This window comes from Stegastes partitus, unplaced genomic scaffold, assembly GCF_000690725.1.
Source record: "Stegastes partitus isolate 25-593 unplaced genomic scaffold, Stegastes_partitus-1.0.2 Scaffold1278, whole genome shotgun sequence".
Lineage (NCBI taxonomy): Eukaryota > Metazoa > Chordata > Actinopteri > Pomacentridae > Stegastes > Stegastes partitus.
This window is the reverse complement of record NW_007579009.1, coordinates 82,825-107,664: the sequence shown is the minus strand read 5'-3', so window position 1 is coordinate 107,664 and position 24,840 is coordinate 82,825. Positions and strand designations below refer to the sequence as shown.

Below are 24,840 nucleotides of genomic sequence, written 5' to 3'. Positions count from 1 at the left end.
GAGTTGTGAATTCTGACAAGTCTCCAAATGCCGACTATCTGTCACTGAGACGATTTCCCCCCCCACAAGCTCATCGCTAACAAAAACAAGAGAAATAAAATAAGCGTTTCCTTCACCGGAGGCAGGATTTCGGGACAGAAATACTCCCGACGAACTGCACCTGCTGAGCCATTAAACTGTCTGAGGAGGCAAATGGAGAAGAAAAACCTCAAGACCGGTTTTCCACCGAGTGTCAAGACGAGTGTCCAATGAAAGTAAAGAGCCATGTGAAAAACGGCTGTCTGTGTACCGCTGAATGCAGATTCAACACAGAAATTGTACCTGTCAAAAGCTTCTGCTTTTAAGCAAAGAACACGGTTTGTATGACACCAACAAAAAGCTACAAAAAATTAAAAGATTTGTCAGTCTTTCTCTGACAGAAGTGGCTTTTTTTTTTTTTTTTAAAAAGTCACTCTTGCAATTATTCTGGCACCTGTCACATTCTACAAGAAAATCTGTCTCATTTAATGTTTCCCGGGAACACTGAATGAGATATGTGCTTTAAATGGGTAGCTCCACGAAATATACTCATTATTTTCAGTTATCAGTCCTGCTCCCTTTTGTCTTTAACTCTCTGGACCGGAAGCAGTTTCTTAGATTTTCACTCACTGTTGGCTCATTTTATGCTGCAACATAAAGTCCTGCACCTGTATGGAAACAGCACAACCATGGAGGACTCACAGTTGGCTTTCGTGCATCATGCCACGGTTTTAAGGATATAAATTATAGAAAAAGAGAAAAGAGAAGTTGAATTTTTCTGATTCCTAATTTCACAAAATATAAGTTTCTCTACAAATATTTTACAACTCATATGTCTAATTTGTTTCCACACCTGTCTCCTATTTGCTCTATCTAAACACAGCCTCTAGTTCAGCTCAGTTTGGCTCAAAGTCCCTGAATTTTTTCTTAGTCGGTTGCAGCTGAGTCACTTGTGGCATCACAGCTGCAACAAGAAGCTCACAATCTTTTGTTTTTCACCAACTCTGGTTACTGCAACCAATATCTTTTGAAGATTTTTTTAAAAAAAGAGAGAGACATATATAATAAAATGATTTCCATAATATATCACAATTTAAAGCTTAGACATTATTATGTTTCCTGACCTAATGGCACGTCACAGACGAGTAGTTCAAAGACCGTCAGAAAACTTACTGCCTAAAGCTTCTGGCTTTAAAAATTCTGTAATTTTGGCAACTTTCTTTTTTTTTTTTTTTGGCCTTTTTGCCTTTATTTGACGGGACAGTATTGAGTGAGACAGGAAAGCAGGTAGAAGAATGGGGGAGGGACCTGCAGCAAATGGCCACGGGCTGGATTCGAACCCATGACTGCTGCGTCTGGGACTATAGCCCCTGTACATCGGTCACCAGGTCAACCATTTGAGCTACAGCGGTGGCCCATTGGCACCATTTTTTAAAGGTAACATGTCATTCAAACCAGCTGATAGGTTTTGGGGTTCAGTGGTTTAAGTCTTTAAAGAACCAGAAGACTTGCTGTACTGCTTCAGCTGCCAGATTTAATGCTGCCAGTTACTGCTCTTCACTTTTCGCAAAAAACATGTCACTCACAAATGCAGTCAAGAGCCACTTATACATACAACATGCTGCCCAACTATTATAAGGCAGTTCTATGCTGCATCCACGTTGGGAAACGTGAACATACACATGTCCCTTTAGTGTAAATGGAGCACCAGACTGAGGGACAGACGAAGGGCTGGACTGAGAAATAAGCCTGACAAAGGATTTGAAGAAAGCAACTGAAGCAAAATGACCTCTGATCCCCTCAGCCTCAGGCCTGGATGTGCATCCATGTACGTGGGCATGGGCAAGGGAGACGCTTTAGGCTACTGAACCCCCTCCCAGTGTCCTTAACAAGGGAGTTTAGGCGCCTCCACTATGGTGCAAAGGTCACCAGATCAAGCATCCATACACACTGAGCACTACTTTCTTCTTGAAGCAGCTTCTGCACAGTCAATATGGTGTCAGTTCACGGCATATGTTTGTGCAAGAAACGTGAGAAAACCAATTCTACTGTTCTACTAGGATGACAAATTACTTTCTTCTGAGTCTGTATCATGTGTAATACGTAACAAAGATTACTTCAAACAAGCCGGGCTTTACATAACTGAAACAGCACAACTGATTACTACAGAGAAGCAACCACGGGGTTAAAAGTGGAAACTGTTCAGAGATCAGACAGACGGATAAAAAAATGACATTCATGTCTGAACTCACTTTCTGAAAGTCAAAGTGTCTTTTTGGTCCGGAAACTGATGTGAAGTCGGGACGTCTTCTAAAATTTGCAATCTATTCCAAGAGCTCTCCAGAGAGACGTGTGTGTGTTCGTATTTGTATGTACGTGTTTGTTTCGTCCCCTCTCGCTCCGACTCTCTCACGCAGGGATCAGACCTCTTTGCCCTTCACTGCCCCAGCCCAGTGAAATTTGTCCCAGTTGCACCACTCTGTGGGTCATTAATATTTGAGGGAACTCTCCTTTAAAAGCTCTTTCTGGTACAGAGGAAGTCATAATCCCCTCTACACCACACACACACACAAAAACACATGCTCAAAAAGTGCTAATATCGTGCTCAACTAGAAACCTTGCTTCATTTCAGATCAGACGCACAAACAGCTGGTAAGCGTGTTTTTCTTTGCTTGTAGCATCCATTCGGTGCTCACGTCCACAAGAGACTGAGTCTGAGGTGGATCCAGGATCCAACTACGAGCTTCTCACAACAAATGTTTAGTTTCAGGATCTACTGGAGTCTCTCAAGCTATGGCCTCAAGAAGCCGAGAGAAAAAGTACATAAGCAGTAAATATTTCAGAACATGAACAGCAAAAAATGTGGCTTGGTTTTGTTTGTATATCTACAGCTACTGCATCGTGTTACTAAGGAACAAAATAAAAAGCTCATTTGAACCTTATCTATGGGGTCACTCCATCTCAAATCATCACATTTTCAGAGTAGTTTCTGCTCGATCGTCTCTGATTTGCTCGAAACTTTATCATACACTATTTAAAATGATATCTGCAAAATCTCAGATTGATATATCAAGCACTTCCCTGAATAATATTGCTCTTCGACCCACAATCAGCAAGATTTTTAGCACAAATAAATATGAGGCTATGTTTGGATGACTATATCCCAGGAACTATAAAAGTTAAAAGCCTGTAATTCTCACAGTTATTTCCCATCGTGTCATTAATACAGAAACTGCAATACTGGACAATCATATTAAATATTCTCTGATTACAGGTGAGTTGAAATATGTTTAGAAAAGATATATAATAATAAGCCCTCATGAAAAGTCCCTTCTTTGAGCTCACATTACCACAAATTTATAATGCAACTAATGATGTTTTCTGAACCACATCCAGTTGCATGTCACTATAATACAAAACAAAATGTATTGAATACTTTTTTTGGTCTGGAAGAGAGTAGTCAACTTGTTTCGTGTAATTTCTTTGAGAATTATCACTTTGGTCATTAGGATGACATAATATATCCACGACCAAATATATAGATCTGTTGGGTTAGTGGGATTTTTCTAGTGGGAAAATTTCCATGCCTTGACGTATATTTAATTGTAATCTAATGTACTTATGCGCAAGCAGAAGGCATCTGATGATTTGCGATGGAAAAACCCTGGAGTGAGGCTAAAGTGAAAAATCAGCACATTAATACTAGATTAGGGCTACAACGAATGATTATGTTCACTTTAAAATATTTTCTTGATTATTTGATTAGTAGTTTGATCTATACAATGTCAGAAAATGATTTTAAAAATGTCAGTCGGTGTTCTCCAAAGCCCAAGATGGCATCCTCAAATGTCTGTCACACCTTCAAAAGCCTGTTTGAAGGTTAGAACTTGGTTTGGAGGTTGTGGTCAGACTTGGATGTAGGTTAAGGTCATCATGGAGAAGGGAAAGCCTTGTGTCCAAAAGTGCCTTCACAAATTTGAAGTGCCAACATATATATGTATGTATGTGTGTGTGTGTGTGTGTTTGTACCTGTTGTGTTTTGGTTTTTCCCGTATTCAACGAGGAGCGGCCAGAAGTAGTGAGGCCTTAGAGGTAAGCCCTCCGCCTTGACCAACTTCATCAGCTCTAAACATGTATCTGTAAAAGAAACAAGACAAATTAAGAATAATTCAGTTCAAAACCGTATTTAACTGGCAGCCAGAACATCTGTTGATGCCCTAATGTTATTTTCACAATCCACCAAATGCAGACAAACGAGTGTGTGTAGCTTTATCCGATGAAGACACATCTGCATTAATGTGGAAGTGAAGGATTCTCTAAATCCAAGTAAATGAAAGCATGAGCTGTACCAGTCTTCTTGGCCTCCAGGGCACAATACAGAGAGAATGTGAGCGGTGTTGAGTGCAGACTGGACTCCTGGAGCTCTTTGCAGTAGCGAGAGATCTTCTCCAATGACTGTAGAGCACATACAAGAATCAAAAATTACATTTGATCATTAAAATAAAACACTGCAGCTGAGTGTAAAAGTGAATGCCAGGAAACAACCACATGCTGACAAGTACTGACTCTTTAATATAGTTAAGAAGTAATTTAGTAATCCTGTTCTATAACACAAATGACCGAGGACTGAATTCTTTCCCGCCGCCGTACCGTGTCCCTGTTGACGAGGTGTCTCAAGAAGAAGTTGCCCAGTTCGGCGTCACCTAAGTTTTCGAACTGCGCCACAGGGAGGGTCTTCAGGATGAGAAAAGCTGTGTCCTCCTGGCCCTGAGTGATGAGGCTCAGACACAAGTTCATGGCATCTGCAAGGGAAAAACAACAAATGTAGATTCTGCTCGGCGTCATGTCACTGACAAGTCGGTCAGCAAAATTAAAAGTTAGGATCATATCACGGCTTTCGATTCACGGATACGATCAATTTTTGGGATCAGAATTTTGGATTTGGATCACTGCTTTGGACTCTGCTCTGACTGCCAATCTGCGTACTTTATAAAACAACACTGGCAGTAAAGCCGTATAACTTTGCAATTATTCTGGACTTCACACACGTGCTGAACCATGAGGGTCGATACGAACGGATCTCAGATCATCTACAGCCCATTGGGCCACTACAATAAAGATCAATACAACTGAATTAGCAGGTTTTCTTTTTATGGACAATAAGCAAAAATAACAAAAGTCACTGACCACATGATTACTGTTTCTATAGCGAGCTACTATGTAATGCCAGATTAGTGATGCACACACAACATTATTTATTTAAATACAGCTCCAAGCAGTACTGTACATGCTCCCCATTTGGCCAAGAAAACTGCAGTCACGTAAAAATCTGTTATAAAATCAGGATTTGTACAGCAAAGTCTAATTGCTAAGCCCCAACTTTTACTATCTTTCAACTCTAGTAAGCATCAGACTTCCATCCATCCATCATCTATCCACCGCTTAATCCTCACTAGGGTCACGGGGGGCTGGAGTCTATCCCAGCTGACTCAGGGTGAAGGCAGGTTCACCTGGACAGGTAACCAGTCTATCCACACTTGGAGACAGACAACAATTTAGAATCACCAATTAACCTCAACATGTTTTTGGACTGTGTGGGAGGAAGCCAGAGAACCCGGAGAGAACCCACGCTGCACGGGGAGAACATGCAACCTCCACGCAGAAAGATTCCGGGTGTCCTCACCGGGATGCAAACCGGCGACCTTCTAGTTGCGAGGCAACGGTGCTAACCACTGAGCCACCTTGCAGCCCAGGGATCAGATTTAATTTTGTGGAAAGTTATTTTTTTTAAAACACATATCAATATTTTGCTCATTTATACTAATCCCGTGCAACATCACGCTATCACAAAGTTGCTGTTTTCCATATTAAGAGAAATCGGTGCAATATCTGAATTCGACATATGAAGCAATGTTTTTTCAATATGAACAGTACTTCTGTTCATTTCTCATTTATTTTTCTGTGCAGCATCCCCTTTGCTTTTGTAACACTGCAAATTTCCCCACTGTGGGATTAATGTATTCTTATTTCATCTTATGTATCTTATCGTACCTAGCACCTGAGCAGTCTTCTTGACAGATCTTTCTTTAGCTGCTGAGGACTACAGTGAGTTCTATGGAGAAACATGACATATATGTGTGTACCTGGTACGTAGCCCCTCTCGTGCTTCAAACATTCAATCATCTCAGGGATGTGCTCATGGTATCCGGACTTGGCCAGAACGAAGATGACTTGCATGATGTCTCTGTCCATCAGTCTGCAGTCTGCATTCTCTGCTGCCTCCAGAGTCTGAACAAGTGACATAAGAAGCAGAGGAAAAAGAAAAGAGTTGGTTGTTGGTGGCAATAGGGGCGAGGAAAAACTGTGTACAGGGAGGATGAATTTCAAAGGTCACCATTCACTAGATACGAACATATACAGAGTATTTATTAAGTATTGACGTAGTATTGGACGTTTTCCACTTTTATTGTTAATCAACAATGAATCATGATCAGTTTAATTTGGCTGTTTTGACAAGAACATAAAAAAAAAAAAAGACTGTCAAAGTGAAAACCAACTTCTACCAAATAGTGTCAATTAATTAAAAACTTTAAATGTAAAATAAGTGACTGTATCAGTATTCACAACCTTTAAGTCAGTATTTAGTAGATGCACCTTTGGCTGTAATATCAGAGTTGAGTCTGTGTGGATAAGACTCATTCAGCCTTGCACATCTGGACACTGCATATGTATTAACCTCCTTTAAAGTGGCTCTCCGAAGCTAAACAGAAAAGTCAACAAGGTGAATATTCTAGAGTGGCCAAGTTCGAGCCCAGGCCTCAATCCAATTGAGAATTTGTGTCTGGACTTAAAAAGGGCTCATGATCCCTGCACTCTGACAGAGTTTGAGCAGTTCTGTAAAGAACAACGGGATAAAACTGCAGTGTCCAGATGTGCATGGCTGGCTGAGACCCATCCACACAGGCTGAATGCTGTGAATGCAATCAAAGCTGCCTCGACTAAATACTGACTTAAAGAGGGTGAAAGTTTAAACAGTCATTGATTTTATATTTTTAATTACTGAAATCTGTTTTCACTTGGACATTAAGGAGTCACTTTTAGTAAATTCTTGTCAAAAGAGCCAAATTCTGTTGACCACTATTCTCTGTAGAAAAGCAGTAAAAGGGAAAACTTCAAACGTTTATAGGCGCTGTACATGCAGAAGCTTTAACACCGTCTAAACAACAACTGGATTGACACACACACCTGTTTTATACTGTCAATGTCTCCCCTCTCGGCGTACGCCATCAGCAGCGACACATAAGTATCAGGACCCGGTTCGATTCCTGCTTGCTGCATCACAGGCAGGATGTTCTTAGCGCTCTCCATGTCGCTGCACAGTGATAAAGATGACAGCTTGTTTGAAATCAAGTTGCTCCAACACTTATTATGTGCCATTAAATACAGTATATTAAGAGAACAAAAGCAGTGACACTCACCCTGTGCGGGCATGGCCTGTCACCAGGGAGCTGAACACAGCCTCGGTGATGGGTAAATCTTTGCTCTTCATGAAACCCAGTATGGTGCTGAAAGAAAGCCGAGAAGAGAGTTAAAACGGCAAAGCAGGCAATAATAATATCAATAACTTTAATTATGTAGCTTTAATCAGGGGAAAAAAATCATTCAAGTAACAAATCTTATAACTTACAAGCACAACATAAACTCGACTAAATTTGAGAATAACGTCGTTTCACAACCGACTGCTTCCCCTCAGAACATAAAACACTCACTGACCAGTTAGTCAGGACAGAGATTTAGCTCACCTGGCTCCTTCAATATCTCCCTTCTGGCAGTAAGCTGTAATGAGCCTCTGGTAGGTGACCTGTGCACAACAACAACGGAGATATTACAACATCTGCGTGCTGCAGATGAAACCAGCTTCGAAGCGTAATAGATCAAATCTGTTATTGTAAGTGGGTCATGAAGAATTAGCCTGAAAAATCAGCTACAAGAAGCTCTGCGTCACATCCAGAGTCTTGATAGGGATGTGTTTTCTATTTCATTCACACTCTTGTGGTTGATGTACTTAATGCGTTCCGATCCATTGCTATGCTCTGAGGTGCAGGACTTACTCTGTTGGGCAGGATGTCAGCTGCTTCCATCTTGGCCAGGAAGTCGGTGGGGGAGAACTCGAACTCGTTCTGCAGGTAAACCTTCAGCAAGGCGTTGTAGTGACTAACATCATACTGTGCACCTGTGGAGGAAGAGTGAAGTCAACACAACTGTAACACTCACCGACTCCTCATGTTTTTATTTCTGCTGCAGGTAATTCTCAGGAATGGTGATAGATGATTAATCGGGCCGATTAAATGTCATTTTGAGATAATCAACGATGGCTGATTATCAGGGGATGCCTCGAGGGAGCTACTGTGGCTCAGCTGAACTGGCTACTTGGGCCTGACCAGCTACTGCATCTAACTGGCCATTATCCATAGTGTATATGAGCCGAGATAAATCTGTAAACTCCAACGTCAGTATGTTAGCAGAGCAGTAGAAGATGCTGCTGTCTGCTGATAAACGCTTTTTGTTAAATGCACTAAAACTTTAATTTTTCATTAATTCATTCATAGCTTCCTTTTTTTAAAATATTTGTTTCTTTAATTACCTCTGAACATTTATTTAGCTGATACACTGAGTGCAGATCTATTTAAGTGAACTGAGGAAATGCATATGTTCATTTAAGTTCAGCAATTGTGAATCTCATCTGTTATTTGTATTATTTTGTTGTATTTTATCAGATGCAAAAAAACCCAACATCTTGTATCTGCATTATACATCAGCCACAGATACTGATGAAAACTGAATATCAGCCTCAGCCACTGGAGAGAAAAAAGAAAAAAAAACTCCATCAGACAACCACTACTCATGAACCTCATCTATTTAACATAAGTTCAAATATATGAGGATTATGATGATGATAAATTTGTCTTTTTAAGATAACTTGCACCGAATCGGTCCCACTCTATTCAAATAAACCAACAACTACAAGCAGCTAAAATATCTAAAACTATTACGATATATTATATATGTGAGGAATTTCACGATCATTTCATAATGTTCTTAATTAGAAATAGCATTGCTTTAGTCAGTATTGTCCCAAAGTACAATAAAATAGTAGTAAAAGCTGCTCTTCTCACACACAGACAAACACACACCACCTGTGCTGCTCCTATATACTGTATGTTTACTGAGTACTAAAGTATATTCATGGACATTACTTGACCTACATTAAGTCACTATGAAATAACATTATGTTTTTAGGCTTTGGGGTATTTTGTGTTGACATTATATCTGTGTTTGGACAAGCTGGGCACAATGTTTGCATGCCTCAGCCATTTCCAGGGATATTAGAGGTGGTGAGTCTTTGGTACATTTATTTTCAGGGTCATAGACCTGACTGAAAAGTTCGACAACCCCTGCTTTAGACATTGTGATGGTTTGGTCGCTGCCACTGGTGCGGCCTCTTACGGAGCTCCTGCAGCTTCCCCCAAACATGATGCGCCAGCTCAGTGCGTTCGTTCAGCGGCATCTCAGGCAGCAGGGACCCACAGCTACGCAGAAGCAACAAGGCCTGGTTACTGCTGGGATAACCTGCAAGCAGACAGGAACAAACGGCATTTTAAAAAAAAAGAAGAAGAAGAATTCAACAAATAGACAGTGACAGAATGCATCCACTCTCATAGTAAACAATACAATAAAATACTGCTTAAGGTTTCATACAAAAACTATCTAACTTTCAGTTCAGAAAGTACATTAAAATATAAAACAGAACGAGAATTTGCTGCAAACAAATGATGCCCCACGAGTGTGCAGCTTACAATAACTCTGAGGTCACAGCCATGGTTGTCAGGTGATCAAATGGACTTCAGCTACAATTTGACTAAAGTGTCCCCAGTTTGTCTGCACAATTAATGCAGTCCGTCTCCCTGGTTGTCGGACATCCATGCAACTGTGTCAGTGCTTGTTGTTCTGTGTGCCTACCTGTCCTGCAGATATCATGGAAGATGCGGAGCAGCAGTGTCTTGGTGACGCGACCGGTCCTCTTCACGGAGTGGTCCAGCTTGGCCAGGGCCCAGTCAAACTGATTCGCCTGCTTGGACTGCACCGCCACGCTGACTTCGTCCCTCCGCTCGGTGGCTGCACCATAGTTACGCACACCCCCCACTGCATACGGCCACACACGGCTGTGTAGGACCACAGGAGAGGAAAGGGAGACAGGGAAAGATGAATAGAATTATAGGGAAGTGATGGACACCAAAGCATTTTCTTAAATGTTGAAATGTTTTTAAATGTTGTAATGTCTTTAAATGCTTTGTTGTTTTTAAATGTTGTAAAGCACTTTGCGTTGTTGTTGTTGCACATGAAAAGTGCTATATAAACAAAATTTGATTTGATTAGGAACATAGTATGATAATTCAGAAAGAGAAGAAGGAAGGGAGGAGGCAGGACAGAGAGAATCAAACATCTCTAAACATCTGTAATTCTAACGTCTTAGTTTGTATCTCCTTAACTCCTCTCCTCATGACTTAGTCCGTCCTACCAGACATGCGAGCGGAGAAGAGATACAAGAAGAGAGAAGTTGAGGCAACAGGTATTTGACAAAATGAGACATTCTTGTAGCCTCAGAGCTGTAATTTCAAAGCGACATCGACTAAATATGACATGTGACACAGCTGAATCATCTGTCCATTGTTTTGTTTTAGTCTACCATCGTATTTTATCATCTCTGTCAACAGTGTCCATGACATCTTACAGCATATATTAACTTTTTTTTGGAGCTATGCAGGATGAAGGCGCTAAATATTGTGATTAAGAGATATTATATATGTATAGTATATTTCAGTATACTCCAGGTGTTTTACATCTGTCTCATACCATCATTGGTGCCGAAAACACTACTAAGCAAAGCATACATTGAGGATACACCTGTGCCTCCTCACTCATAGCTCTTGCAACAAGTGTCCCTCTCCTTGAGATGAATTTTAGCAACTGGGACATATTCCATGCTGGCATGCAAAGACTGATCAGCAGGAGACAGGGAAAAGGATGAAGGAGAGAGGAGACAAGATAGAGGAATGGAATGAGCCTAACACAGCTCTCCTGTTGGTACATGTGAGAGAAACTATCCTGTCCCATTTAGCAGAGATGGTTTAGCTTTGGGCTGCAGGGTGGCGCAGTTGGTTAGCACTGCTGCCTCGCAGCAAGAAGGTTGCCAGTTCGCGTCCCGGTGGGGGCACCGGAATCTTTCTGCGTGGAGTTTGCATGTTCTCCCCGTTCTCTCCGGGTTCTCCGGCTTCCTCCCACACAGTCCAAAAACATGTTGAGGTTAATTGGTGATGCTAAATTGTCTGTAGGTGTGAATGTGAGTGTGCTTGGTTGTCTGTCTCTAAGTGTGGCCCTGTGATAGACTGGTGACCTGTCCAGGGTGAACCTGCCTTCACCCTGAGTCAGCTGGAATAGGCTCCAGCCCCCCACGACCCTAGTGAGGATTAAGTGGCATATAGATAATGGATGGATGGGTTTAGCTTTACTAGACTGTCCCAGCAGTACAAGATGTGTTGAGTGCACGTGTTTCAGAGGAAGTTAAACAGATCATCTGTGTGCAGCACTGTCTGCTAAAATGCTGGCTGTAGGTTTAGGAGCTGTGACCTTGAGGAGGGAGGTCTTCCTGAAGTAGGTCACGGCAGCTAGTTAATTAATTTTCAACCGAGGCCATTGTTTCTGTAGCACTTCATGATATAAACTGTAAATATCAGTTTTAATAATAACAATGTACTTCCATGTAATTAGCTCCAGCATGCTAGTTGAGTAACCTGGACTTCAGTGATGGGCCTATTGCTAAAAGCTAGGATGCATTTAAGTTCATATAAAACGTTCAGGGACAAAGACAGAATGATAGCACTGTCTGCTATCAGTAACAGTGTCATTGCATACTGACTGGATAAATTACAGGTCGTCAAACAGAGTGTGAGCATAACGTGGTTACACAACGTCTCACCATCACCTTGCATAAACCAGGAGCCAGTTTAGCTAACGTTAACCGAGCAGCTAGCGGTCAACACTTATTCAAACATATTGCAACACAAGTCAATACACAATATCTAACTCCGCCGGTCATGTATTCTATCACGCGTGTGTCTTTGGCTGTCATTGAGCCTCAATGACATCTTAGCTTCACGCGTGGATCTCATCAGCTAGCCGCTCTCTGGTACCTGGACGCGTTTTCACCAACACGGCTGATCTGTCGGGAACAAACTCCGGCTCTTCTGCCGCCAACAGCTCCGCTGTACAGCCGACCGAGCGGTGGTCCGCTTCTTTTGGGTCCTGTGATCTGAAGCAAGCCCGAAGGCGAAAACTTGAGTAAGCGGGCTGATCTCAAGAGCGCTGCCATGTTTTCTGTCGCAGCATGGAAGGAACGTCCGCACCACGTGACCGGTAAACGGAAGAAAGCATCGCGAGAACACCGAACCAGCGCCTTTTCTTTACACAATCACTCTTCGGTGCGTTCCCTGTTGCACTTGGAGTACCATTGAGAGTGTCAAATCATTTTTTAAAATCTTTTAAAACGTGTTGAGATGACATAGCAACATATCTTTCAAGCATTCTAATTTTTTTCGACACAGGAAACAAAAATGAGATGTGAGCTCATCAGTGGACCTTATTATTTTTTATCATACTATTTTTACTCTTATTACCTTGTTATTGTATAGCAATAGTGCAAAATTATTTATTTACATTCCAAATGTGTAAAGATGAAAAGAAAACAAGATCTCTAATGTATTATGTATATGTACATCTATTTTACACATTCAAGTTTACTCTTGACCTCTGGAGGACAGCTCTGCATACGTTCACAGCTTTCATCCACATTTCATGGTCCTGCTCAACAGTTTGTTTGTGCAATGAGAAATGAGCAATAATATCTATCCACAACCACTGATAAAACTCCAGCCACCCACAGAGCTCATTAGATGTGGTAAAAAGCTTCCATAAATTTCTTTTTATCTTATGTTACATTGTTAGTGTAAATAAATTAGGTTTTAAAATGTGTCAAGATGAAACGATAACAGGATGTCTTAGATACTATGTATGTGCACACCTGCTTTATGTGATAAAGCTTATACTTGGTGGTTATAGTCCCCCATAAAAAAAATCAACTAATAAGTGGACCCTCCAATAATATCCTGTGAATTGTTATCTATATATCACATCCTGCCATAAAGGGTCACTATAAACAAATTCAAACTCATGCACACAAAATAGCAAGAAAACTACAATAAAACCAAATTAACCTCTTAAAATTTTATGACCACACTTCCCAGTAAAAGATGTTCACTTAAATAAGCAAATATTCCATTTCTATATTTCTATTTATTCATTCACTTCTTAATTACTATGCTTGCTTTGTTTCATGTTTTCTTGTTTGTTTGAGCTTGTTAAACTTTTACTATTTCAATTTGCAAGGCAACAAATTATTAAAACTATATTTCTGTAGTGGCAACTGTTGCATGTTAAGTGATAATTACATGGAACTGTATTGATATTACAAAGAAGATATTGAAAGGACATGAGGTTATTAAAGACAGACCAGTAATGATCTTTTTGGTGTTAAGTAAAACACGGTCATTTTGATTTTCATGACTTTTATTACAACACTTATTTTTTACAAACATCCGCATGTTCAAGAAAAATGTCATCAGCTCAGTTCTTCAATCAACTTAGTTTTCTCCTTCCTCTTTGCTTTCTTCAAATTATCTTCGACTACAGTCTTTGCTTTCTCCATGCCGCTCCTTACACTCTCTCTTTTACTGTGTTCGCTCCACAGTTCAATAGCCAGTCTGTGAACCTGGTGTGCATTGTCCAGCACCCAGGCTTGAAAGAATTCACACTTTTTGCTTGCTAGGAAGTACTTCTGCCTCTTCACCCCTTCTTCTCCATCTTTAGACAGGGCTGTTCTGGCCTGGGAGAGCGCTGCGCGAAGCTGACTCAAGGCTGCCAGACAGTATCCTGTAGCATCCTTTCTGTCTCTGCCGGTCATGATGTGAGCCACAGCTTCCACCGCTCTTGTTGGGGCAAGAGGGTCCTCCTTGTCAAGGTAACCGCCACTCAAAATGAGAGTTTCTCCGCAGTCTAAGGCCTCTTGGACAGAGTTGAACACCCTGTTTGAGTTCAGTGCCTCAGACAGAGCAAGGATCATGTCACAGAATTCAAACATGAGTGAATCAGTGTCCCCGTTGAACAGGCACAGGGTGAAGGAGTAGCCAAACAGTGCATTGACTACACCATAGCAAAGAAGAGAGGATGGATTTGCACATAAGGAACTCAGCTTTGGAATTTTTGCAGAAATGGGAGGAACATTTTGGACGATTGAACTTCCTTTGTCTTTGCTTGCTTGCTTTCTGTTGCCACCTTTAACGTTTTTAAGCTTTGTTGTTGATTTGCCCCGTTTCTTAATCACTTCTTCTGTACTACCAACACTCTGCTCACCTGTAGATGTTAAAGTTTGTCTCTCCAGTTTATTTACTTCCTCCTCCAGGACCTCCACCAATGCTTTCCCTCCGTCCTCATGCTCCTCCCACCACGGCTTCCACAGGGGAACGAGTCCACCAAGAGCTCCACCCTTCATCAGATCCATAAACCCCTCCTTCTCTTTGCTGCTGAGAAGTTCCCACAGTTCTTCTTCTGATAGTTTGTCAATATCCAGCCCTGACAGTCGATCAGCCAAGTCAAGCTTCTCATCTGCACCTTCAGCTTCCTCGTCTGTTTCTCCAGTCAGCAGCTCCTCTCCTCCAATCTCTTCAAGTTTTTCCAAAATAGCCTCAATCTCTGCTGTACCCCCGTCTCCTGCCTGTTGAAGCTCTGCTAACCTGGACAGGAGCTCCACAACCTGGACCTTCTCCGTTGCCTCTGCCTCCCCTTCCTCTGTGTCATCTTGCACAATACCCACTTCTTTTAACAAACCTTCCATCCCTCCATGTGTCTTCTCTGCCTGTTGTCTGAGTCCCACAAGAATCTCCTCCATTTTCTTTCTCCCCTCAGTTTCTGTTTTGCCCATTTCCTTCAGCTCCTGTAGAACTGACTCCTTGTAAAACTCCTCAGAGCATGCAGCGTGATCTGGGCTCTGGTAGCAAGCCAAGCCGCAGTACTGGAGGTTACACCGGGGACAGGTGTAGCAAGAGGGCTTACATTTACACAGCATGCAGACTGTGCTCCTCTTGGTGCTTCTCCCCTCCTCTGCAGCGTCCTGCTCCTGCGTCATGGCTGGGGTAAGAAACTCCTCTTGTCCAGGTCTTCTGGACGGGATCAGAATCCCGTCTCTAGTCTCTGTTTCGGGCTCCGTGTCAGTCCACTCCTCCTTAGGACCGATGTCTGTCAGAAGACTCCTCACAGACGGAGGAAGTCTCCGTCTAATTAATGGATTCATTGGCGGTCGAACTGAACCAACAGAGAGAGAGCAGTGTGGTCTAAAAGTAGTAACCTAAGAAAGGAAACATAAAAAACATATGTGATCTTCAGTTTCGTTTCTGCCACAGCGAGTATTTGACCGTTTATGATGCTAACTTTAGCTACAGGACGCGCTTTGCGTGGCGATATATCCGTAAACCGGTTCAAAACTACGTTGAGAGTCACAGACGGTTTTGCTAACAAAGCTTAACGCCAATACAACAAGGTTTCTTTAGTGTTAATATTTTAGAAAACAAGCTTTACCTACTTTACGGCATCTGCGTTAACACCAACGTCTCACGTTTGTTGTCTCAATCATGTCGCCTGTTGATGACGTAATGCCGCAATGCCAAATGCTTTTTTTTCCCATCGCATTAGCTGTACTACCGCAACAACAACAATAATAAATAATAATAATAGTAATGACAATAATAATGATAATAATAATAATAATAAACCATTCTCCTAAATTGAGTTAAAGATGTGGAGCAAAACTGGGATAAGGTACTACTGTTTTGTAATCTGCTGTTTCCTAGAACAAACTTTCAAATCAAAAAAAGGATTTAATCCATGAAATTTTAAGTCTAACAAGCACAAGGACAGAAGTATAGCAAACCATTGCAAACAGCGACAAAAAAAATCTTGAAATCAAAGTAAACAGGAAACAAACTACATCCAAATCATGCTTATTAATAATCTACAGACTGCACTTAGAAATAAACACGATGCAGCCCTATAAGTCTAACTCGAGGCATTGTTGGGACCTTGAAACATTTGGTGCTTAGACCATCCTAGAAAGATTAACATTTTAACTTGGTAATTGTGCTATTTTATTTTATTTTCAAGCTATTTCAGGGTAAATACACACAAATATATATATAAAATGTGAGACACTGTGTTCTATTCAAAGTAAACTCATCCTACACACACCTTGCCTGCCTCGCTCTGCCACCACCACTACTCTGTTACTCAGTCGTCTAGAAACCTGGTTAAATGTTCGCTGACCAGTACACTGTGCTGACTAACTGGCTGAACAAACTAGTTATAGTCGTACTATGCAGCAGCATCCACACAGCTGAATGCTCTGTTTAGTCAGATTAAATGGTTGATTTTGAAACAGAGCTTATTTAATGGCTTCCGTGCATAAACGACAGAACTAACTGTTGTGATAATGAAATCTTCTTATTGATGCTGGAGCCTGTTTGTTTTTGGCTTGACAGTTTAGAATGACTCATCACAGCCATGTTTGCATGTCCTGATCTGACGAGCTGCCCCTTCGTCCAACTTTCTGCCAATCTGTGTGTGCATCACGCCCGTCTTTGTGTTTGTGTGTCTTCCTGTCTGCGCCGTGTGTCTACATCTCCCGCAGGGCTGTTTGCTATGAGGTGATTGTCTCCTGCAGGGGGTCAAGCATGGTAAAGGTCATGCAGGTGGGGAGTTGTCAGATGGCTGTCCACCCCTCACTGGGCCAAGGGGCTCTCGTGCCGCCTGTCAGAGCCGGTGGGGAGGCAGGGAAGGGAAGGGGTGTCTGAGGACGACGTGTGCCATGCTGTCTTGGCCCCGCCCCTGGCTGCCGTGCCAGCAGTCCTGGGTGGGCAGCTGCCTTCTCTTATCTCCCTTCACCTTCCCTGGCATGCCCTGTGACATGTTAGTACCCCAACACCAGGTCCATGAGCTTCCTTACTGACTGCTACACTGATGATATGTAGGACTGCAGAATCTCATCTGTGCTAGAAATACTTTTTTCATCCTCTCTGCACAAGCTTTTCTTTTTGGGACCATTTAAAAAATTACTTTTTTGGGCGTTTTATCAGCACAGACAGAAAATATGAGAGGGGGTTTAACGGTTATATGACGTGGTCTTAAGGACACCAGGATGTTCCAATTAGACAATTTTTTTAAATCTATAAAATACCAGAATTTAATACAAAATGATTGTTATAGTAATTAGCATAAACAATAATTTAAATTCTAATAAAATTTAATGATTTTTATCATCACAATTTTGATTCGTGACATATTTTTAAATCTGTTTATATAGAATAGAGAATAGAATAGAACTTTATTGATCCCTTTGGTGGAAACCTCTGGGAAATTGCTGATATATTATATATATTATGATATATAATAGGATATTGCTTGTCTGTCATAGTATTGCCATCTTGTTATCTTGCTCAGGACACTCATTTTTATGGTAATTGTTAATTTTAGGTCATTAATGTTACCAGTTTATTTGGTATATGTATGGCCAAGATAGGTTTTGATTCATTTCTTCTCATAATTAGTAGCATTTTATTCATTAAAATAGCTGTTTTTCTTTATCATCCACTCACATAGACATGCTGTGAGCACCCTGTGGTGTCAGTTAATATGCAGACAAGGTGGTAGATTGGATGTATTTATATTAGTTTGATAGAGGACAATCTTATAATAAGTATGATATGATAATAACATGCATGTGGAGTGCTGACTATACTCTAATACCAGTATGTAGTCATTTCAGGGGTCATGAAAAATGTTGTGCTTAAAAATGAAATTAGGGAAAGTTTTTGTTGAACCTCACAACCAAATGTGGGCTAAAGGGCTGGTCAAAGTGTCGTCACTCCCAAGGTCTGAAACTCAACGCTGTCCTCACAATACATGTGTATACAAGTAGATGGACACACACACACACACACCTACACACACACACACACACACACACTCACATCCCGCTGTCTGCCACCAGCTGATAGGTGACAGGGAACAGGCTCTGCCTTTTGGGCATGTCCAAGCCCGGCATGTCTGGAGCTGTCTACTGTACAGCAGCAGGGTGTGTGTGTGTGTGTGTGTGTGTGTGTGTGTGTGTGTGTGTGTGTGTAGAGAGTAGAGAGAGTAGACCTATGTTGATGTGGACTGTTCTGTCACCTGTCAGCTCAAAAGGATCTGGCATTATAGGACACCCAAAAGGGAGGTTGGGAGTGTGTGTGTGTGTGTGTGTGTGTGTGTGTGTTAGGGTGCAGCTTGTGTCTAATGTCCCCTTTTTTGTACATACAAACTTTTTGTTTCTCCTTAAATATCATTAAAGGCTGAATTTGTGAAGCTTAAATAATTTAAAAAAAAAATCACCTGCAGTGTGAAGTAGTCTAAGAGAGAAGGAAGGTTACATGTATGTGTATATATATAAACCATTACTGATTACAAACCTCTGTGTACAGACTGTTGTGGCTCAGATTGCAGCAGCACATAGTAACATGACAGATAAATAAAGAAAGAAGAGAATAAACACAAATGAACAAAGAGACAAGAAAAGAGGGGGCATGGAAAATAAATGGAATATAAGTCAATCAGTAAATATACACTTAGAAAGACAAGAAGACAATACACAATAGATTAAAGACACTGTGAAACAATGAACATGTTTAACGGTTTTAAACTAGTTTTTGGAGCATTTACTGCTTTTACAAATGATGACTGTTTTGTTAAAATACAGATAGTGAAATCTAGTGAAATCAAAGAAAAGAGTATTAATTTACATGTTAACTGGAAAAGGAAATAAAATAAAATAACAGGCCAAACCTGTAAATAACGTCAACATCAACAATCTATATTTTTTTATAAATGATAACGGCTTTTATTGTGTTGGACAGTAAAATTACACAGTTTTACAGAAAAAAAAATATTTGTCAGATATTTTCTGTTATTTAAAAGAAAAATTGTACATATTAGGGATTAAAAAAGGCTAAACAACTGTTTGAACTGCTGTCGTACACACTTGATAATATTGATAGTATTTGGTACAATTACAGAAAAAAAGGTTAAGATTATCACCTCTTTTTCAACAGTGTTTTACAGTGAAATGACATTTCTTCATGACAAAAACATTTTTAATCAAATCAACCTTCATACAACACATGACAGCAACAACAGCAATTCTGAGCCTCATTTAGAATTAGAAAAATGCTTTAATATGAGGCTAAGAGTGACTCTGTGAGCGAGTCAGTGAATGAACTGAAAGCTGACATAGCAACAACCCCTCTCACCCTCTCACCCTCCCCTCAGCCTCTCACCCTCTCACCTTCCTCTCATCCTCTCTTTATTTACCTTTTTTTTCATGAATGAACCCCAGAATGTGAGCTCAGCATGAAAGCATCAATGTACTGCTTCAATAATTCATCTGCAGGATCTATTATTTACCCATCAGTGTTGCTTCTTCTCAATAAGGCGTCACTGTGCCTGCAGACCTCCTCCTCCTCCTCCTCCTCCTCCTCTTCCTCTCTCCTTCATCCTTTAATTGAACCCCTGTGCCGGGTCACTCAATCCATATAAACAAATCCCTGTTTCCTCTGCCTCTCGACCGGTGGACTCTTTTCCTTTCTGAGCGTGTGTGTGTGTGTGTGTGTGTGTGTGTGTGTGTGTGTGCGAGCGCCGAGTGCAGTGCGGCGTGTGATGTGCTAAAACACAGGTAGATGGAGCGGTAGCCTCTCAGTGACCTAAAGCGGCTGTTGACAGCAGTGACAGTAGAAACAAGCGGGGAGAAGGAAAAAGAAACCTCACACCACTCTAGAAGTCAACTTTCTCTGTGTGCAGCGTCTCTCTCGACCCACACAGGAAATAGAGGGTCCAGCGTATCACGGTGGCCTACACCAGTAATTTCATGTGCTATCATTTTTTTCTTTACACCAGCAATTTGATGTACTGTTATTTCACCGCTCCGGAGTTTAGACTTCTTCTGGTGCTTACTCACGCAGGCAGTCGCTGGTTATCTTGTTCCTTTTTTTTTTTCTTCCCTCCAATATCTTTTTTCTTGCTCTCTTCATTCCCTCTTGGTTTGTTTTTGTCTTGAAAAAAACTGCATATTGTAGAAAACAGAGGTTCAATCAGTGTCATTAAGCAGTTTATTTACTTTTTTATGATGAGGATTAAAGGAGAAAGTCATTTATCTGAGTCTCTTACAGATTATATTCACAATTTTATATTTTATTCTGATTTGTCTCGTATTTTTAGAATCTGTTTAATGTTGTTTGTCACCTACAACAATTATGAAATGTTTGTTTTTTGTCTTAATTTGGATTTCGAGGCCTAAAAAGAAGGTTAAGACAACATTGTTGATGCAAAATAAGTGTTTTTTTCATTCTCAATATGGTCATTTATAAGATATTTTGCATCCATCACATGTCTTCCTTCAGACTAGTAGAAAGAAAATATCCAAAATACACCTTTATGTGTTCATTTTGCTCCACTTTGCCTATTTACGTTGGTGCATTTCAATTATAGTACATTTCTTTAAAGGCTTTTTTCTCAAAAAGCATTTCTTCTCACACTCTGAATCAGAAATCTCCACTTCAGCACATCAAACAAACAGAGGTAGTTGTTCATATATCACTCACAGCCTGATTTATTGAACATTTTATTCCTAAAAACTGTGCAAAAATGTGTTTTTCTAGCTGTTGACAGTAACTTTTAATTCATTGAGTGATGCATCCTGTCTGTAAAAACCTTTGGGTCTAAGATATCAACAAAATTAAATTAATATTTTGACCCTGGTCTTATCCAGTAATCTGTTTTCTCTTTTAAATTAATGCAAACTTTATCAGTCTATATAATGCCTACTGCATATGTTAACATATATTTTCAGAAAACCTGTTATACAAAAACAAAAAGGGAGGGAGGGATTAACATGTTAACTGTAAAACCACACACCAAAACATAAATAATGACACATCAGAACATTGTAAGCTTTTACAACACTTGACTATAAAACTACACTATTGATATGGTATCAATCAATCAATCTGCAGCAATATTGTTATTTTACAGACAGTTGTTGGGTTTTTTTAAAAGAAAAAAAAAGTATATTAAGGATTAAAAATGATATTTTTAAAAACTGTTATTTTATGGGGAAGAAATGTCATGTCATGCACAGAAAAAAATATGAATTGACATTTTGACTCGAAGAAAAAAAAAAGTATTTAAAAATGTAGATTAAAAATTTTATTTTTTTAAAAACTGTTATTTTATAGACTTTCCCTTAAAAATACAACAAATACAAAAAATACCATTTCATGTCATGCACAGAAAAAAAAATCTTAATTTAATAAATTTTGACTTTAAGGGAAAAAAGAATAAATAAAATAAAAAAACAGGCCAAAACTGCACATATGTTCCTTTAAAATTAATGACATGTTCCTGTTTAACTCTATGTAACTCAGATCAAATAAATAAATATCAGTATTGTACCGATATTTGCTGTTATTTTCAGCATTTTTACCGTTTCTGAATGGAATCATGTCCACATACTTACTTTTTTTCTGGCACCCTTGAAGCCAGATTCATGAAATTTTATTTTATTTTATTTTGTTTTTAAAGATATGACCTGTATTTCTGTTTTCGTGTATGATAAGCCGGATCTCTCTGTGTCATCTCATGACTTGAGAAAAAAGCCTGAGTGAGACTTCCATGTTTTCCCCTCCACTTTCTTTGCCGTCTCTCTCTCCGTCTCCATCACATCGTTCCCGCAGGAGCAAACCTGAGACTGGCTGCGTATCGGTGTTATCACCCGCCTCCATCTGTCTGACCTCCAGCCCCGCCTCCCTCCGTCCCCACGAGAGGCAGCAGCGGATCATGAAAAGGGGGAAAGAGTCGAGGAAGGAGCGAGGGAGCGAAAGAGAGAAGTGTGTCTGAGTCCCAGAGGATTGGCCTCTGTCTGTCTGAATCAGGAAGTGAGAATGTGACGGCAGGAGAGACAGAGCACAGACATGCTTTCAGTGTGTGTGTGTGTGTGTGTGTGTGTGTGTGTGTTGGTGTGGACCTTGTTGAGCTGAGGTGTCATATATGTGAAGATCACAGCTTCACGCTGGTGGCGACCAGGGATGACGCTCCAAATCACTGAAAAGCCGGAGAGGACTGTGCTGTGATATGTGATGTGTCTGCGTGTGAACGTCTTCTGGGACATTTGAGAGAGATTAATACCACTTTTAGAGTCTGAAAGTGAAAATGTTATCAAGTATGTCACCTTGAGAGAAAAAAGCAAGAGTGTGACATTGTTTTGTGTAGCTCCTGATCCACATCCACACATAGTCTGGATCACTAGTCATCAACCTGTGATTCCTGCTGTAGCCAAACAACCTTGTTGAGTTTATATTGATATCATCCTTCATGTTCAAGAAGTCCTGATTTGAATCGATATATTTTTAAAAAAGAGAACACCCGGGATCTTTCTGCGTGGAGTTTGCATGTTCTCCCCGTTCAACGTGGGTTCTCTCCAGGTTCTCTGGCTTCCTCCCACGCAGTCCAGGTTAACTGGTGATTGGTTGTCTGTCTCTGAGTGTAGCCCTGTGATAGACTGGTGACCTGTCCAGGTGAGTCAGCTGGGATAGACTCCAGCCTCCCGCGACCCTAGTGAGGATTAAGCGGTGTATAGATGATGGATGGATGGATGGACTGACTTATCCATCACTTTTGTTTCAATCTGTCCATAACTTTCAACCGATTCATGACTTTCTATAAATTTCCAGCCTTTACCTGTAACATTTAGTGACATTAATCCATTTCAATGAGTCCATCATCAGTGACTTTTATCTACATTTCATCCATATATTGAAAACTTGTCCTTGACCTTTATCTATATTTCTCTCTTACTTTTATTCATGACTTTTGTCCACATTTGATCTATTTGTCCAATACTTTCATTTGAATCACTTTCCAGAGACTTCTGTCCATCGCTTTGGTTTCAACCTGTTTGTGACTTTAGTTGAATTTCCTCCATTTTTCCATGACTTTTTGTTATATTCATTCATTCATTCATTCATTCATTCATTCATTCATTCATTCATTCATTCAATAAGAACAAAAAAGATGTAGGTACACAAATTAGAAACATGGAAATTAGCAAAATAATAATAGAGACATTAAGAATAATTAGCGCTTTTAATGTTTTTAAAAGAAATGAACTAAAACAAGAACAGCTGGAGGTAAAAGAGAATAAATTTAAAACCTGAAATGCTGCAAGAATAAAAAGTTTTGCAGGTTTATCAAGGTTGCAGTGAGTAAAAACACTGAAAACAAGCGACACCTTCAGCCTAATCCAAACATTTGATGGTGAGACTCTCCATTAAAAAAAAGGGCCTGATAGATAAATAAATATTACAACCATCTATCCAGTGCATTCAATTCCAGCTGTTTATTCAATAACATAACTATCTCTTCCAACCATGCATTGCTTTTAGCTTCCCAACAGGTTTCACACCGTCTCAATCACAACAGTATATGCTTGTTTATTTCTGTTTAGTCAAATTAACTGAAACACCCCCTCAGAACTGAAGTCCCCCATGAGGTACAGGTACCTCTGCTCTGGTTTCCACAGCATTAGCTACACTCTCTGTCTGCGGATGCATAATTAGATCGACGCAGGCCTGTCTCTCTGTTTCCCTTCACACATTAAGCTACATGAATGTAGGCCAGCTCACTGTCGGCTTCACTTCGCTCTCAGCACAGTCAAAACAACACACAGTCGTTGTCTCCGCTTGTTTATCAGCCTCCATCTACCTCTGATTACCTCCGTCTATCTTTAACTCACTCTCTCATGAGGTGTGAGTCACAAGGAATTGTCTAGCGGATCAACAACTGTTCCTGTGATCAGGCAGCGCACAGACGCACTCTGACGCTGACGCAGTCATGGTCACATCATTATATCCATATTAGCAGGGAGAAGCCTTCACGCTCCAACACCTACATGCCTTCGCTGCGTGTCGTCTCCACCGTCTCATGTGTGCTCCACTCATTTGTGTTCCTGGCCTGTTTCATCCTGACAGATCACGCTCAGGACATGTACATGGCATACATCTGAAAATACATCCCTCTCTATCATCTACTGTCTCTCTATATAAATGCATATATACAGCACAGTACAGGATTTTAAGTAGTTTTTTTTTTAATTTAATTGACAAGGCCAAGAGATACACAAGTCTGTGTACTAAGTTGAAAAAATCTTTCTATAAGTAAATTACATATAATTAGAAAATTGCACTTACTTAAATCAAACATTTGCACTTTAAGAAAGTATTGTGTAGTTTGGTAGAATAAGAATAAATAAAAATGTGTCAACAGTTGGTATTCGGCACAAGGACGAGTCAGTGCCAGTTCATCAGTTTGGATCAGTCTTCCTTTTGGGTTTTTTAATTATATTTATAGATTGTTTTCATTTTTATTTAAAAGTTCATGAGAGTAGTGCAGACACATGATGTAGTCAAAAGTAAATTATAAATACGTAACTGTCTGTGTTTGTGCCAAATGGTTTTTAATAACAGCCAGTTGTGCTTCAGTCTGTTTACCTTCTGAGTGTCTTCCTGTCTTCATGCC

General features: G+C 40.3%; 2 protein-coding genes across 3 annotated transcripts in view; both read right to left on the bottom strand.

Annotated features, from left to right (window-relative positions):
- The window catches only part of lrpprc (leucine-rich pentatricopeptide repeat containing), a 79,261-nt gene extending 66,801 nt beyond the window's left edge, over nucleotides 1-12,460 (bottom strand). The window contains exons 1-11 of the mRNA XM_008298079.1: nucleotides 12,270-12,460; nucleotides 10,039-10,241; nucleotides 9,526-9,648; nucleotides 8,130-8,251; nucleotides 7,821-7,879; nucleotides 7,497-7,583; nucleotides 7,264-7,390; nucleotides 6,162-6,306; nucleotides 4,669-4,820; nucleotides 4,368-4,473; nucleotides 4,048-4,155 (exon numbers count right to left, since the gene is read on the bottom strand). Of these exons, the coding sequence (XP_008296301.1) occupies nucleotides 4,048-4,155; nucleotides 4,368-4,473; nucleotides 4,669-4,820; nucleotides 6,162-6,306; nucleotides 7,264-7,390; nucleotides 7,497-7,583; nucleotides 7,821-7,879; nucleotides 8,130-8,251; nucleotides 9,526-9,648; nucleotides 10,039-10,241; nucleotides 12,270-12,448 (1,411 nt within the window). The 5' untranslated portion in view covers nucleotides 12,449-12,460. The remainder of the gene's footprint in view (nucleotides 1-4,047; nucleotides 4,156-4,367; nucleotides 4,474-4,668; nucleotides 4,821-6,161; nucleotides 6,307-7,263; nucleotides 7,391-7,496; nucleotides 7,584-7,820; nucleotides 7,880-8,129; nucleotides 8,252-9,525; nucleotides 9,649-10,038; nucleotides 10,242-12,269) is intronic.
- Nucleotides 12,461-13,683: 1,223 nt separating this feature from the next.
- znhit2 (zinc finger, HIT-type containing 2) lies at nucleotides 13,684-15,833 on the bottom strand. 2 transcript variants are annotated; one of them, XM_008298078.1, is made up of 2 exons: nucleotides 15,766-15,833; nucleotides 13,684-15,535 (listed from the first exon to the last, which is right to left on the bottom strand). In XM_008298078.1, exon 2 carries the CDS (start codon nucleotides 15,479-15,481, stop codon nucleotides 13,754-13,756), a length of 1,728 nt encoding a protein of 575 aa, XP_008296300.1. In that variant the 5' UTR covers nucleotides 15,482-15,535; nucleotides 15,766-15,833; the 3' UTR covers nucleotides 13,684-13,753. The 2 variants fall into 2 exon arrangements, with proteins under 2 accessions (XP_008296300.1, XP_008296299.1); XM_008298077.1 differs by having other exon boundaries at nucleotides 15,770-15,831.
- Nucleotides 15,834-24,840: the final 9,007 nt, after the last annotated feature.